Raw genomic sequence first — 17,427 nt, 5'->3', positions numbered from 1 at the left:
CCAAAAGTCTAGATCTAAAGTTACTAAGTTAAATCCTAAGTCATAACACTTGAATCTTTACTTTAATGAAACCATAAGTTATGAAACTTAGATTCTCATCTTGTAATTTGTATGTAAGCTCATAAGCTCTTGTTTACAACAAAATTAGAAGACCATAAGCTATAGAAACTTAGATCCAACACAAGTATATGAAGTTATAACTAGAAAGTTATACTTCCATGTTCTTGAACTTACAAAGTTAACTTTTAGTTTCAAGAAATATGAGATCAAGATTAACTAGTAATACTTGACCAAATTAACAACATTTCAACTTTAAAGTACATAAAATGAAGAAATAAATTAAATCTACAAGTAACAAGTTCATGGTTGTTCATACTTTAAAGATTCAAGCCAAGGCTTTGATCTTTAAGAAAGTAAACCTTAAGTTTACAAACATGGATTCAAGTATGGTTTTTACAACTCATGAACTTTAAATCTTTAAAACATTAAGTGTAGAACCATAAACTAGAAAGTTTAGATTCTTTGTTCTTGGTTCTTTACAACAAAAGATGAAAGTAACCAAGATTAGATGAAGATACAAGTTATAGAACTTGATCTTTAACAAAGATAAACAACAAGTAAGTAATCAACAACAAAGAACAAGTAATCAAAACAAGCAAATGATGATGATGTATATGTATATATTTCGGTTTTTACAAGAGAAAAAGAAGAAGAAAAAGCTCAAGTTACTTACAAAGTAGAGAGCAAATGAGAGAAAATGAGAAGTAAGTTTGTGTGTGTGAAAAAGTGAAGTAAAATGAGAGAATAAGTAACCAAAATTTGAAAGCAAATCCACCCTCCCACTCCACCTTGGCCGACGGTCATAGGCTCCCCAAAGAGGCAATGTCAAACTTCAACTTTCTAATATGGGGAGATGGTGCATGCTTGGAATGGTAATAAAGTTAATTTGCATGGGAACAAGGTGTAAAGATACTTGTAACAAGATTCCTTCACTAATTAATCCTTGATTAAGTTTAAAGTCATTTACATAATGTTGGGCTCTTAATTAATCCATTAAGATAAGTAGGGTGGGCTTCTAAGTCCATTAACACAAGCCCAAGTCCAAATAAGCAATAATCTAAATAAAAGCCCAAGTAATTAACTAGTAACCTTAGTTAATTAAAATGATTAATAATAATTAAATCATGAATGTAAATAATATTCGAAAATATTATTCGTGATACGTACGTGCGTCACAAAGACAATTCGGGCCATGAAAAGTTAAATCGGTAACAAGTAACACGTATAAGAACACGTTTATTAAAACGCAAGCATTAATAATAAATTATTAATAATTAAACGTTGGAAAATCCAGGGTCGTTACACATTATATACTGAAACATAAAACCAGAACCCTTCAAATCTTATTAGTAGTTTCCTAATCAACAACAAAAACATTTCAACAATTGGATTTACTCAAAACTTGATTATCAAGCAAAGCTGGCTATGTAGCGACCCCGACAAATCGTCAAGTGACGGCGTCGGCTACGTGGGTCCCATTACCTGATTATAAGTCTTTAAGATAACGTTTGACCAAAATATGTCGCCTTCATTTCAAAATAAAGATTGTTTCAAAGTTTACAAGAATTGTTCAACCAAAAGTTAAGTTACAGCGTTATAAGTACGATTGAAATCTAGGCGACACAGTTTAAAGTAAAGTCAAAAGACGCTCCATGAAAAGCATGTATACTCGACATCCAATGCAAGTATCAAATAATGAGCGGAAGCATGTATCACATATCGTGCAAGACCTGAGAAAAACATGTAGAAAACTGTCAACGAAAAACGTTGGTGAGATCATAAATGTATTTGTAAAAGTATATTTTGAATCACAAGGTTTAGTATCAAGGCGTATACATCTCTAAAGATGTGTTTGTAAACCACAAGATTTAGTATAAAGTGAATATCAAGCGTATACATCCCAAAAGATGTTGTCTGTATCACGAGCACCCAATTACCAAAACTTAACTGAATCTTCCCTCTGAATTTTGAATATAGTGTTAGAACATACACTATGCACGTTGAAATTATATTTCATCCACTAACGGTAGCGAACCGTCTGAATGAGGGTTCGTTAAACCCGTATGGCCACACAACATAATCACTCGCTTACACTTACACCCTGCAAGTGGAACTAATGATAATTGGATTGAGGACTTTTGTTCTAACTCGTCTGTATCTTTGCTCTTGTATTCGCATTTGTATCCAAAGTATGAAAGTATAAACCGTATAAATGTATATAAAGTATATGTTTCTCAGCCCACGATTTAAAAGAATAAAAATTGTTGAAAAGGTGGGACTATGATCTCACCTCGAGTGCACGAGTATAAATGTACTTCACAAAGTAAACGTGTGCATGAAAGTTGCTTAGCCTTGACCTAAACAAGTAAGTTATATCAATTAACCGGTTACGACACAAGGTCGGGTGAAATGTGTTCAATTAGTCCTATGGCTCGTTACGACTCGATTAAATATAGCATGTGAATCACGTTGCCAAGTTTCATGCGAGAATCAAGTATAAAAGCATGTTAGAAAGGTTGTATAAGTATTTGGTTAAGTTTGATTAAAAGTCAACTTGGTCGGGTCAAAGTCAACAGAAAAGTCAACGGGGTCGGGTTGGGTATCCGACAATTTTTCTAAGTTATATAATCATATATGAGCATGTTGGCCAAGTTTCATGTTAATCGGAGGTCCGTAGCATAGCAAACATTTTCATGTCAAATGACCAAAGCAAACAGCCAGTTTTAGGCTATTGGGACGGCGTCCCATATATCTGGACGGCGTCCTGTTTTGAAGACTGGGACGGCGTCCTGATGAGCTAGACGGCGTCCCGTTTCAAAAGGTGGGACGGCGTCCTGAGGTGCTAGACGGCGTCCAAGGGGGTTTCCAGGCTCTGTTTGCAGAAAACACAAGACACGAGCCAAACTTCAATCAATCCTAGTTTATGATCCGCAAACAATTAAGACATGTATTTTATATCACCGGAAAGCTCTTTCGACAAGGAACACAACTAGATACATTTCCTAAATCAAATTTATCATTTTAGACAACAAAAATCTCGTCGAAAGTTCGTTAAATGTTCCAAAACAAGGTTTCAAGTTCATCAATTGCAATTCAAGTTTCGGGAATCCAATTTATACATATGATATGCCGTTTTGAAGGTAATGAAACATGTAATACAACTAAACACTTACTAACAACATTTCATGGCATTCAAATCATCAAAAGTTCATTTAAAGTCTATCAAACTCTAACGAAAATTCACAAAAATCAATAGTCATGAGTTTGATGTTTCCTTAATCAACCTATACATCAAAACGAAGCTAAAGATACTAGTAACACTTTTAAAACATGCACTTTAACAATCTATCAACATTTGATCATCCAAAATCAAGGATTTAGCAAGCAATTTTCATAATGAACTAGTTACACCAAAAACAACAAATCGAGCATACAAATTACATACACGACATCACAATGAGCCATAGACACTAATTAACAAACTTTTAAGTCAAGAACACGAATTTAAAGAAATCTAGTGTTTTAGAAATGTTACCCAAATGTGATGAAGTTGGTACCAAATCGAAGAGGATGATGAGAGGATCACGAATATGTAATTTGTTTTGAAGTTTGCTTCCCGATCCGAATTTAGATGATGATTCTATGAAGTTGGGGTTTGTGTGTGTTCTTGCTAGAGAGAAAGAGAGAGAGGGAGATGATGGAAATGGTGGAGAAATGGGTTGACTAGTTGACCTAGTCAACTAGTTTGCCCATTTGGCAACTCCGGTCCCTCGAGTTTCAAAGCGGGTGCGGGATTTAACCGATCGAATATTTTTTAAAACGCTCGAGTAAACGGGTGATGTCAAAATTAAATAGCGGGAATATAATGAACGTTACTCACGGAAATTATTAATTTAAATACGAAAGATTATGTTTTAAAAAAAAAACGGTGTTAAAATTAAATTTAACGGAAAAACGCGGGATGTTACATTATCCACAACTCAAAAGAAATTTCGTCCCGAAATTTAGTTGGAAGTAGTAGTCGTTGTTTTTTTTTTTTTTTTTTTTTTTTTTTTTTTTTTTTTTTGCGTTGCCAATTCTACGAGTGAGGGAGAAGTACGTTCTAGGGTATTTCAACGAATTTTGACGGTCGGGATCATACGATGTTTTAAGGTTTGGCTTCACGATTTATGGTTTCAACCGGTCCTCCTAGGAAGTGAGGGTTATCGTCGATAGTGAGTTCATCAAGGAGATAACAAGTTCTCGTTTCGCAAAGCACGTGTTTGAGTTGATACATCGAATGTAGGATAAACGGAGACCCAAAATGAGTCGGAAAAGTCTAAACGGTTAGCGACGGGTCCAAAACACCCCAAGAATTTAAAGGATCAAAATACCGCGGATTTAGCTTCCTACGTTTCCCGAAACGGATTGCACCTTTCCAAGGTGCGACTCTTAACGTGACGCGGTTTCCCACGTGGAATTTGAAATGTTTACGTCTAACATCGGCGTAGCTCTTGGTGATTACGAGTCGCGTAGGGTTTTACCTGAATATGAATAAATTTTCTCGGTTGCTCATGAATAACCTCGGCCCCGGTGAATTGATCATCGTTTACTTGGTTCGACAAAGGAGAATGACGTTTCCGGTCACATGTGGTTTCAAAAGGTGTGACGTTAAAACTCGAATGAAAATCATTGTAGTATGGGGATTCGGTTAAGGAAAATACTTTTCTCAAGTAAATTTGAAGTTGGTAATACAAATTCGTATTATGGTTTTCAAGACTTAAATCGTATGTTTGTTCGGTCCGTCGGGTTTTGGATGATACGCGGTACTCATGTCTAAGCGGGTTCCCAAGGTTCCTTGTAAAACTAGAAGTGAAACGAGTATTTCGATACGGAATAATTGACAAGGATACACCGTGTTGGAATAGAATCTCTTAAGATACGTTTGAACAAGTTAGTTAGGGTTCGAAAAATGTTCGTTAGGACTATTCACCCTCATGGCGAATACTAATGTAATATGAGGAATTTCTCTATCCATGGAGAAATGTTACAAGGAGTTTCTTTAAACGAAAATGCGAGCGATAAAGATAGGAGTGAAATGAGGACTTAGAATAGGATGAGCTTACATCTCGAGGTTGCCATAACGTGCCTCTAGTTGTCAAAAGTTGAAGTCTGAAAGGGAAACGAGGTAGTACACGTAGTTGTATAGTTCGGGGTTGAATAATAGTTGGCCGATTATCAGAAACACAAGGGCGTTAAGTCAAAGAAGAGTGAAGTATCGTTGGATGGTGTGCTATCTTAAATTCCAGTAATATCAGACGGTAACGGTGAAATATCAGAGGTGTGTAGTGTGGTACGTGATGACGAGAAAATTGATCGGATCCACAATTTAGTATTCGACTTCTTCGTGCAAAATAACGAATTTTAGTTACGTTAATTTTTGAGTCGAGAGAGTATGCTTTTCGGCGTCCAAGTAGAAATATTTCCATATTTGAGTCCCATCTGGTGTTGTACGAATTTAGCTAGAAATGTTGGTGTGAAGAATCACGCTCAAGGTTCGATCGCGGAGAGATTAAAGTCGTGTAACACGAGAAAAGTCAGAAATGAATCTTCGGTAATAACAGACGAGATCTAAGATTTTACGAGTACAAGTCTGAGTGGGGAGAGTTTCCTGATTACATGTGGCTTGATTTCGAGATTGATTGTAATGCCTTGACCATTAACATTATGGTCTAGAAAATTGGACTTCGTTCAACAGAAATTCTCACTCGGAGAATTTGGTATAAAGTTGCTCTTTTCTCAAAAGTTCGAGCGTAAGATAGTGATGTTGTTCGTTTTCCTTCTTTACTTAAATAAGTTAAGACGTCATCTATAAATACGATAACAGATTTGTCTAGATAAGTTGCATACGTGATTTAGGAGGTTCATGAATACGGACGGAGTCCTAAATAAATCAAACGGTACCAAGAGAGATTTACAACTAACGTTGCGAGTTCGGAAATGGCTTAGGAGACATCGTCTCACTTAACCCTCAATTGATGATAACCGGAACTGAGGTCGTTTTGGAATACACACGGGACTCATGCAAGAAATCATGAGGTCATGGGTGCGAGGGAGAGGGTATCGGTTTTCCAACCGAAAATTACTCAGTTCACAATAATCTATACAAGATGATGGGGAAACAATTTTTTTTTTTTTTTTTTTTTTTTTTTTTTTTACGAATAGGTTTCGAGCTCCCTAGTTCTATAGGTGTCAAGTCAAAAGTCTTAACGTATATCCTCCAATAAAATTTATAGGCACACAATATTTTTCCGTTGGTCACTTAAATCGTCTAAGTAGTATCTAGGGGAAAAAGTGGAATGTAAAGAGCACGAGTCAAAGACTTGTTTATAAAATGTCTAACGGTAACCGAATCGAATAAACATGAAACGTGAGAATTTCGAGAAGAAACATACCCGTGACTAGTCCATCGTCGTCTCGGGCATCCTAGGCGTTGATGTTGAAAGTTTAACGGCGTGCGTTGGGGTTGATTTTCTTATTTGGGCACGCACTCCTAAAATGACCCGGTTGGCCACATTCAAAACAAACACCCGTCTTGGGTGCATTGTGCTCCTTTTGAGCGACGGAAGCGGTATTCCTACAATCGTGGGCTACATGGCCACTTCTTTGACACTTCAAGCAAAATGGTTTGCCACATTCGCCTAAATGATGTTTGTAGCACTCGTTACAATACGGTAGGTGTCCGGTATAACCCCTCTTGCCGTCGGAGGTGTAAGGCTTCTTAGCAAGGTTGTTGTTGCTTGATTGGGAGGGTTCCCACTTTCTTTTGTTGCCGCCCGATTTATCCTCGGCCTTAGGTGCCGGAACTACGATTTCGTCAACCGTTTCAATTAGTTGGCGAGCCATGTTCATAGCGGCTTGATGAGTAGTGGGTTTGGATGACATCACCCCTTGTTTGATGCTTTTTGGAAGACCGAGCATGTAGAGCTCAATCCTTTGAGATTCGGGGTTAACAAGATTAGGACACATCAAGGATAGTTCGGCGAAGCGTTGATTATAAGCTTTAAGATCGTTTCCGACCGCTTTCAAAGCTCTTAGTTCTTCCTCAAGCTTTCGGGTTTCTTCGCGCGGAAAATATTCAACAATCATCTTTTCCTTTAGATCGGCCCAAGAGAGGGCATGAGCTTCATCGGTACCCACCGATTGAACATGGGTGTTCCACCATGTTAGAGCAATTCCGGAGAAAGTGTGAGTGGAGTATTTGACCTTGTCTTGGTCCCGACAACCGCTTATGCTAAAGACGGCTTCCGTTTGCTCAAACCATCGGGTGAGCACGACCGGTCCCCCGGTTCCATCAAAAGTGTGAGGTTTGCACCCCATGAAAGCTTTATAAGAGCATCCCTCGTTTGAGTTTCCGGCTCCATTGTTGTTGTTGTTGTCGTTGTTGTTGTGGTTGTTATTATTATTGTTGTTGGATGAGTGACCGGCCATGGCCGCATCTACGGCGGTAGCTATCATCCGTTCGAGAGCTTGTTCGGGAGTTTCATTGCGGCGTACACGACGAGGAGCCATTGTTCCTTCAAGACACAAGAATATCGTTGGTTAGTATTTTCAACAATACTAACCGGAGTATGGATTAAGGATAGAGAGAAAATTTTTCCTTGACTCGCCCTAAATTCTTTATGTCATAATGTCGGAACGTCCATGTGAATCACCGTAATATAATCCCGGAAATTATATTACCCTGATTCTCATGTGCATTTAACATTACTTCATAAAGTCAAGGTGGCGCGTCAACAAAATTTATCAACATAAGATCAAGATCGAATACGAGTTAGATATGATAGAAGAGTTCGAGTATAAATGCACAAATAGTCAAGTAATTCCTACTGCAGTCTATATGCCGGTTGTAGTCTAGATTCACCTATGTACCCTATGACTCGGGGTGGACACAAATGAACTCTAAATCCCTACAACCAAGGCTCTGATATCAACTGTAGCGACCCCGACAAATCGTCAAGTGACGGCGTCGGCTACGTGGGTCCCATTACCTGATTATAAGTCTTTAAGATAACGTTTGACCAAAATATGTCGCCTTCATTTCAAAATAAAGATTGTTTCAAAGTTTACAAGAATTGTTCAACCAAAAGTTAAGTTACAGCGTTATAAGTACGATTGAAATCTAGGCGACACAGTTTAAAGTAAAGTCAAAAGACGCTCCATGAAAAGCATGTATACTCGACATCCAATGCAAGTATCAAATAATGAGCGGAAGCATGTATCACATATCGTGCAAGACCTGAGAAAAACATGTAGAAAACTGTCAACGAAAAACGTTGGTGAGATCATAAATGTATTTGTAAAAGTATATTTTGAATCACAAGGTTTAGTATCAAGGCGTATACATCTCTAAAGATGTGTTTGTAAACCACAAGATTTAGTATAAAGTGAATATCAAGCGTATACATCCCAAAAGATGTTGTCTGTATCACGAGCACCCAATTACCAAAACTTAACTGAATCTTCCCTCTGAATTTTGAATATAGTGTTAGAACATACACTATGCACGTTGAAATTATATTTCATCCACTAACGGTAGCGAACCGTCTGAATGAGGGTTCGTTAAACCCGTATGGCCACACAACATAATCACTCGCTTACACTTACACCCTGCAAGTGGAACTAATGATAATTGGATTGAGGACTTTTGTTCTAACTCGTCTGTATCTTTGCTCTTGTATTCGCATTTGTATCCAAAGTATGAAAGTATAAACCGTATAAATGTATATAAAGTATATGTTTCTCAGCCCACGATTTAAAAGAATAAAAATTGTTGAAAAGGTGGGACTATGATCTCACCTCGAGTGCACGAGTATAAATGTACTTCACAAAGTAAACGTGTGCATGAAAGTTGCTTAGCCTTGACCTAAACAAGTAAGTTATATCAATTAACCGGTTACGACACAAGGTCGGGTGAAATGTGTTCAATTAGTCCTATGGCTCGTTACGACTCGATTAAATATAGCATGTGAATCACGTTGCCAAGTTTCATGCGAGAATCAAGTATAAAAGCATGTTAGAAAGGTTGTATAAGTATTTGGTTAAGTTTGATTAAAAGTCAACTTGGTCGGGTCAAAGTCAACAGAAAAGTCAACGGGGTCGGGTTGGGTATCCGACAATTTTTCTAAGTTATATAATCATATATGAGCATGTTGGCCAAGTTTCATGTTAATCGGAGGTCCGTAGCATAGCAAACATTTTCATGTCAAATGACCAAAGCAAACAGCCAGTTTTAGGCTATTGGGACGGCGTCCCATATATCTGGACGGCGTCCTGTTTTGAAGACTGGGACGGCGTCCTGATGAGCTAGACGGCGTCCCGTTTCAAAAGGTGGGACGGCGTCCTGAGGTGCTAGACGGCGTCCAAGGGGGTTTCCAGGCTCTGTTTGCAGAAAACACAAGACACGAGCCAAACTTCAATCAATCCTAGTTTATGATCCGCAAACAATTAAGACATGTATTTTATATCACCGGAAAGCTCTTTCGACAAGGAACACAACTAGATACATTTCCTAAATCAAATTTATCATTTTAGACAACAAAAATCTCGTCGAAAGTTCGTTAAATGTTCCAAAACAAGGTTTCAAGTTCATCAATTGCAATTCAAGTTTCGGGAATCCAATTTATACATATGATATGCCGTTTTGAAGGTAATGAAACATGTAATACAACTAAACACTTACTAACAACATTTCATGGCATTCAAATCATCAAAAGTTCATTTAAAGTCTATCAAACTCTAACGAAAATTCACAAAAATCAATAGTCATGAGTTTGATGTTTCCTTAATCAACCTATACATCAAAACGAAGCTAAAGATACTAGTAACACTTTTAAAACATGCACTTTAACAATCTATCAACATTTGATCATCCAAAATCAAGGATTTAGCAAGCAATTTTCATAATGAACTAGTTACACCAAAAACAACAAATCGAGCATACAAATTACATACACGACATCACAATGAGCCATAGACACTAATTAACAAACTTTTAAGTCAAGAACACGAATTTAAAGAAATCTAGTGTTTTAGAAATGTTACCCAAATGTGATGAAGTTGGTACCAAATCGAAGAGGATGATGAGAGGATCACGAATATGTAATTTGTTTTGAAGTTTGCTTCCCGATCCGAATTTAGATGATGATTCTATGAAGTTGGGGTTTGTGTGTGTTCTTGCTAGAGAGAAAGAGAGAGAGGGAGATGATGGAAATGGTGGAGAAATGGGTTGACTAGTTGACCTAGTCAACTAGTTTGCCCATTTGGCAACTCCGGTCCCTCGAGTTTCAAAGCGGGTGCGGGATTTAACCGATCGAATATTTTTTAAAACGCTCGAGTAAACGGGTGATGTCAAAATTAAATAGCGGGAATATAATGAACGTTACTCACGGAAATTATTAATTTAAATACGAAAGATTATGTTTTAAAAAAAAACGGTGTTAAAATTAAATTTAACGGAAAAACGCGGGATGTTACAGGCTACACACCCTCCCACTTGAGAGATCCATCTCTCACTCTGGGAGACCTATCTCCCACTCGGGGGAGATGCGTCTCCCACTTCGAGAAACCTCTATGTTGAGCAACATCACACCTCAACAACACGAGTGTTTGATCCTTATGGTTTCGTGTTATTGCATATTAATTAGCATGTTTATCAAAAGTAAATGGTGTAGGGGTATCGAGTTAATCCTTTAATGAAGAGGTTGTGAATTTAGAATAAAGAATGCATATACATGGATATATTCATGTAGGATGCTTGAATTTAAATTATAGAATGTATATATATGAATATATTCGTGTAGAATGTTTGAGTTTGACTTTACAAAATCGATCTTCCTTTTTTACCTTTTACACTAGTATTAAAAAGCCATAATAAATGTGTTAATATATTAACAGTGAGTTGTAGCTCAACTGGTAGTAATATGCCTCTCTTAGTGAGAGGTCTGGAGTTCGACTCCTCTAGGCTGTAACATTGCATTCAATGTTATCCTTGACTTGAAGTATTCACACAGGTCGCTTTTTGCTTAGTGCATGGTTAGCAGGGAGGGGGATTTTATCGTTCATGCTCTCGGATTGGTCCGGAACTCCTCCAGGGCAGTAGTTGGGGCAAGTTATGTAACTATGAAAGATGAACGTGTGAGTTTAGTCCCCTAGTTAACTGATGTCAAAAAAAATGTGTTAATAATATTACTTCTGGCTTTCTTGTATATCACATCAATTTGTTCATCATTTTGATATAGTACAAACTCTTGATACTTTCTTGTAAATCTGGTTATACTAGAAATCAATTGGACAAAACTCAGTCATAGCCTCGCACCACACAAATACGACACCGGGTTTACTTCACTAACCGGGTCGGGTAACTTGTTATTCTGAACTCTACGCACTTGTATCATTATCTACAATCTTTATCGTTCTCATTTATCTACAAATACAACACCGGGTTTCCTTTATCACAACATTTATCTACAAGCTTCTTCTGTACATGGTAACTTGCTTAAAAAAGTTGGTTTATCTTCAATATTCAGTAGCTATTAATTCATACTGTGCTCGTTAGATGTATAATTTTCAAATATGTACTATTTTGATAGCAATTTTTGTGGCTAATTAATTAATCTTATTCTTAATTGCTTGCATACCTACTATTTGTGTACATAATAATTTTGGTTTCAGCAAAAAATTAAATCTGAAAATGTGATTAGCCTTTTTTAAGAAAACTGTCCTGCTCATGTGAACCTACTTAATAATTTGTTAGGATTTCATTGTATAACTTAACATTACATTTGCTATTATTCCCCAAATATGGTCTCTATAATTGCCTGATTTTTGTAATATTTGATCTTACTAGTTACTATTTGAAACTAGATGTATAGCATTAGCATAACAATGTATTACTCTTATAAACATATGTAAATATTAAGGTGACTTACACAGAGGGCGTACCTAAGATGTATTGCTAATCTTGTAATTAGTGGATCAATTCAATTAGTATCAGTTATCTACTATTACTTACGGAGTATATTTTAGCTTTACAAAAAAATTAAATTGTGATCCTTCACTATTTTTTTGGCTTCACAAAAATTTATGAAAGAGTGAAGTTTTATTTTGCTCTCATCGTTCTCATTTTAACATTGTGTTCTACTAAATTTCATGCCTATATGGCTATATATATACACTTCGTTTGGGTATCTAGCATATATACATATCTTTAAAGGGCTTTATATAAAAGTAATTAGGTGGTGTTTGCATTTAAGTCAATCGGTATATTCTTAAATGATAACAAATAGGCATTAATCTAATGTAGATTCTTATAGGGATAGCCAGGTTTGAATAGTTGTTTTAGAGAGCTTTTAGTTGCCTGAATAACTGTTTTAAAAATTATGTAAACTTGTACTAATTCAGTAATAAGATATTGTGAAATATTAATCAGGTCTATGCGCATACAGGTACTGATGATAATAAAAGGGTTGTTCAGAAGATATGAGAGATGGAACCCTGTGCATCCTACAACCGGTGCATTTTGGGGAATGGGAATAGGCTATGGTTGTGGGGTTGGATGGGGTCCCGGGTTTGGACCAGAAGTCATTGGTTACGTTGGTGCTGGTTGTGGTGTCGGCTTTAGTGTTGGCATTACTCTTGCTGGTGTTGGCGTTGGTCTACCCGCAAACCGCCTCCTTAAAGTTCCTTTTAGTGGTACATTTCTCTAAACCTAATGACATATTTCGTTCACATGTTGAAGTTTCTTGAATCATGTTGAACTATCTTGAAATTAGAGTATATGTTTACAAAGATTAAAAATAACCCAACTTTCTACAGAGTAAAAAAGAGCCAAGGAATAACTAAAACGAAGTTCATACTAATCCCAATAAAACACCGCAAAACATATCTTACTGATTGAACATATGGGTTAGCTCGAGTTATATGATCTGTCTAAAATGGGATGTAATATATATCTAAAATGGAAAATGGGTTGAATGGGGTAAGTCACTTAAGTATTTTAATTATAGTATAAAAGAATTTAAAAAGCATAGAAAATGTGTGGGGTCGGTATAAAGAAATACCCCTCCTACATGGGTAGCCTCTATAGGGAAAACCTTATCTGTTTACAGAAAATGTCTGGGTCAACCCAACCAGCCCATTTTGACCAGCATTAATAAGTTACTCGTTTTGCACAGCTTTTATGGCTACAAGAAGTGGTGCAGTGGACTTGGCTCGATCTAGCGGTCTTCTCGGCACAACAAGTATTAATGGCGGAGTAGATGTTTCTGGTATGCAAAGATGGGTGTCGGCCTTCAACCATGAACAGTCGGTAGACAAAAGGGTATATTTTTCAGGGATTGGCAGACTAATATCTTCTCAGGCAAAGATGGTGGTGGATTGTTTTGACCAAGTCAAAAGTCGCTTTAACCAACCCCGCTGATAAATCCGAAACATATATATATTAGTCCCCTTGCAGGGTTTAAGAATACAATGGAGGTTAGTGACGTAGTAAACTTCTAAAAACTTCGCCCAGATGATGCTAAAACCAGAGTTATAAAGTTGATTCTACCATAGAAAAGGCACATTGTGCATGTATTATTTATTTGTTAGAAGTAATACAAGATTTGTTCAACTTAGACATTTTGTGTTGCTTCCGAGAAGCTTTTAGTTTATTACGCGTAAAACACGACGTTAAATTGCAGAATGAAACCACTTTGTGTGTTGGTTGTATCACAATTTGACTCTTGCAGGATGTATATTCTGAATGAGAATTGAACCTTTTACTCCACAGAGCTTGTTTATTTGCTAAACATAAAGGTTGCAAAATTCGCTATTAGTATTCGGTCGGGACTTTGAGGGAGTAATCGACAACTATTGAATTTTTATAATATAAATAAGTATTTCAAAATCATGTGTAAATGTAAAACAATAAACATAAATTTCATAGTTCATCGTTAAAAACTATAAAATTCTAGTTTAACATACTAAAAAGTTGGCAAATTTTGCCCTAAACTGTTACCTAAACAGATTTTTATAAAACATATCAGTTTGTCCTTAAAAATGAGTAATCGGCAATTTTTACAACAGCAATTTGATTACTTTGTTGCTGCTGATATCTTGGATCAGTTGGTTCTGGAAAATAGCAATAATTAACTTTCTAATTGCACATTCAACCACTAAGTACAAAAAAAAAAAATAATAATAATAATAATAAAAAAAATAATAAAACGGATAAAAAAAACTAAGGCAATCCCAAAAAGTGTTCTTGTTCAAACCCTAAAAGTACATTTGAAGGTGAAAATATACAAGTCAAATTACACCAACATTTATTCCATATGGTTCAAACAAATATCTGTTGAATGATGCAAAAAGTTTGGCTTCATTCACATTGACCCGCAAATGAAAAAAGTCCACATCTCAGGAATATTATAAAGTTACATTTAACATGCTTAAACAAGATCATACAACATAATCAAATACACACATCTTTTTTCGCACAAACATGCCTCGCAATATTACATCCATCACTAAGCATCTGCACAAAAAGAATTGGGAAGGTAAGTTCGTTTTCAAAACCACAAACATTAAACATACTGATTACTGTTTACCATACCATTCGGGTTGCAGTCGTTTCTTGCAGAATATTCAGATGCAGTAGACATGGATAACTGCGTTGTTGAAAACGAGTTCTTGCCATCTGCATCAAGACTAGACCATGTTTCCCTGGTCTCAGGCCACTCATCGAAGAACGGGCGCATCAAATGTTGCTCGTTTTTCACTTCAACCGATTCTCCAATCTTGCTACCGAATAAGCAATGCTGTTGACTTGCTTTTGACTCTGCTGTAGCATCAATTACGGGATCAAACGCATTAACCATGGTTAATTGTGGGGATTTGGTTTGTAAATAATCTCGTGATTCCATTAAGGAACTTGTGGTGAGTTGATTAGGCACCAGACGCCATGTGCTATCAGCATTAGATTCAATGGTTAGACCCCGACCACTTGAAGCTCCAGAAGAGTAATTCCGATCATCCACATCAACAGTTAGTCCCTGATTGTACCTGCTGCATATGATTACATAAATGATCACATTAATATTATAATATAATATTTTCAAATAAAAAAACTTTAAGAATAACAAAATTGCATAAATGATATGCCATTCATATATAAATATATGGTTACCGACAAAAAAACAATTACCTAAAATTGCCGCTGTTATCCATCCCATACGTACCAGACTGGAGCTGCAACTTCGATACATTCCCCCCAAAATCAAAACTTATCGTGTTCGAAGTCGGATACAATTGAGAATTCTGGAAGCTTCCAGAACCAATAGTTTGATGTATTTTATTACCACTACTGGTTCTGTTTGCAGTAGTGACATTTGAAACTGCAGTTGATATTGACTGAGACGCAGATTGAGATTCCACAGGCTTTCTTGAACGGTTTCTGCCACGGTTCATGTGCCGCTCACAGTATTTGGAGTCGGGATAGGCGTCTTTAGCACATCGCCATTTTTTCCCATCCGTCCTCCTACACCGCCCCGGCTCAGGGTCAAACTTCTTACCGTAATATGTACAATAGCCCAACGCTGTAATAAGTTAAAAAGATTGAAAACACCAAATTAGGTGGCGTATGATAAAACAAAATGAGTAAGCGCTGAATGGTTCATAATCTGAAAGTTTCAAAGGTTTTAAATGAAATTGATTCAGAATGACAATAATCTGTTTGATACTCATTCTAAATGAACGATATAAATTAGATATAAATGTTTTACTAACCTTTAACATGAATAAAAAGCCAATATAGTTGTTTGATGTTTTTAATATAATTTAAAGAAAATATAACAGAAAATTTAGGTGTTTAATAATTAAGAGAATGTTTTAACTCTGAATGGTTCAGCCCTGAATGCATGGTCCAACATTCAGCGCTGAACAGCCTGAACTATTAGCGATGACCTATTCAATTAACAGGTAAACAAACACACCCTTAGTACACTTGGTACACTTAGCAATCAATAATGATATAGATACTAGACAGCACGCATATGTGAAACACTTTTGTCCAAAAATTTAATGTTTATATATAGCTCGCATGTCAAATATGATTACAAGATTATATTGTTCCAATAATACGGAGTAACATATGTGAAAAGATCTAAAAGGTTGTATGCATATATAAACTACTCCATTTTTAGCCGGATCCATTTTTTTACTTCATCCAACTTAAGTATATTAATGGATCTCAACCTCTTAATTAGAGTATCACAAAGAACTTGGGTTACTTTAAATAAAGTAACCTTATTTCAAGGATAACCTATCTTAAAAGTAACCTAGCGACTTAAAAAGTCAAACCCTAACTAATCAACCAAAAAGCCCCAAATTTTACAAATTTACAAAATAATACTTTAAAATATGATAAATTAACTTACAATTAGGATGATTAAAAAAGCTAGCAGATAAAGCTTCAAGGCTTCTTCTAATTGGAACAACAAGATCATAAGGAACAGGAACCCCTGCAACTAAGTATTTGTATATCAAAGCTTGATGTTCAAGTTCTTGCCACTGCACCGGCGTAAACGGTGGCCGGTAACCGGATATTCCACCGCCGCTGCCGGCAACCGTCACTGTTGTACTGCCACTCATCTCCTTGGGTTTCTCTTGTCGGTTTTCAAGATTTTAAAAATCTGAAATGGATAGAGACACGAAGACAGACACGAAATTATTAGATATTGATATACGTGCAAGGATATTTATAAAGAGAGAAGATATATATGAGTGTAAGTATTTATGTGAGATGTCTACGTGGAAGGATGGGGAAAGAGGTTAGATGAGATGAAAGAGGGGTTACCTTTGAAGAGGCAAGCAGATCTAGGGTTTGTCCATGCGTGGTAACTAAGGAATTTAGTTTGTGGGGATGAAATCGCTTACAAAGTAAATTTCACCAAATTCATTTTTGACGTATGCATTTTGTATTACTCACTCCTTAACATATTAATAGTCTATTAAATCTATTATTTCATTTTAATAAAATGTATTAAATTAATTAAAAATGATCTTTACAGATCAATTTTTGATTCACATACATCTAATAATCTATTTTACCTTTAATTATACATACAATAATAATACAAGTTCAACTTTCTAAGAGCATAACTGTAATTTTGTAAGATAAAAGTGTACATAGATCAAAAAATGGTGTGTGAGAATCACATTCCTAAATTAATAGCTCACTTCCATAATTAAAAAACGAATTAAAAGTTTAAATTCTATTATATCCTTAATGTATGTGGATAAGATTAATGGAGAAAGAAAATGTAAGGATAAAACTGGAAAGTAACCGAA

General features: G+C 36.1%; 2 protein-coding genes across 3 annotated transcripts; one reads left to right on the top strand and one right to left on the bottom strand.

Annotated features, from left to right (window-relative positions):
* Positions 1-11,526: 11,526 nt before the first annotated feature.
* Positions 11,527-13,861, top strand: LOC139898530 (cadmium-induced protein AS8). Its single transcript, XM_071881284.1, has 3 exons — positions 11,527-11,587; positions 12,546-12,792; positions 13,275-13,861. The coding sequence occupies exons 1-3, from the start codon at positions 11,585-11,587 to the stop codon at positions 13,517-13,519; spliced, it is 495 nt and encodes a 164-aa protein (XP_071737385.1). The 5' UTR covers positions 11,527-11,584; the 3' UTR covers positions 13,520-13,861.
* A 476-nt stretch (positions 13,862-14,337) lies between these two features.
* Positions 14,338-16,948, bottom strand: LOC139898529 (growth-regulating factor 5-like). 2 transcript variants are annotated; one of them, XM_071881283.1, is made up of 4 exons: positions 16,515-16,946; positions 15,284-15,674; positions 14,693-15,141; positions 14,338-14,614 (listed from the first exon to the last, which is right to left on the bottom strand). In XM_071881283.1, exons 1-4 carry the CDS (start codon positions 16,726-16,728, stop codon positions 14,607-14,609), a joined length of 1,062 nt encoding a protein of 353 aa, XP_071737384.1. In that variant the 5' UTR covers positions 16,729-16,946; the 3' UTR covers positions 14,338-14,606. The 2 variants fall into 2 exon arrangements, with proteins under 2 accessions (XP_071737384.1, XP_071737383.1); XM_071881282.1 differs by having other exon boundaries at positions 14,338-15,141; positions 16,515-16,948.
* Between the last annotated feature and the right edge of the window lie 479 nt (positions 16,949-17,427).

This window comes from Rutidosis leptorrhynchoides, chromosome 3 (genome assembly GCF_046630445.1).
Source record: "Rutidosis leptorrhynchoides isolate AG116_Rl617_1_P2 chromosome 3, CSIRO_AGI_Rlap_v1, whole genome shotgun sequence".
NCBI lineage: Eukaryota > Viridiplantae > Streptophyta > Magnoliopsida > Asterales > Asteraceae > Rutidosis > Rutidosis leptorrhynchoides.
This window is presented reverse-complemented; position numbering and strand designations above follow the sequence as displayed.

Excerpts from the sequence above, each read along its gene's own strand:
- LOC139898530 (XM_071881284.1), top strand. Across the intron at positions 12,793-13,274 it reads CCTTAAAGTTCCTTTTAGTG|CTTTTATGGCTACAAGAAGT; the intron begins GTACATTTCTCT and ends CGTTTTGCACAG.
- LOC139898529 (XM_071881282.1), bottom strand. The coding sequence starts at position 16,728 with ATGAGTGGCAGTACAACAGTGACGGTTGCCGGCAGCGGCGGTGGAATA. Across the intron at positions 15,675-16,514 it reads CTTTTTTAATCATCCTAATT|CGTTGGGCTATTGTACATAT; the intron begins GTAAGTTAATTT and ends AACTTATTACAG. Across the intron at positions 15,142-15,283 it reads GATAACAGCGGCAATTTTAG|GTACAATCAGGGACTAACTG; the intron begins GTAATTGTTTTT and ends CATATGCAGCAG.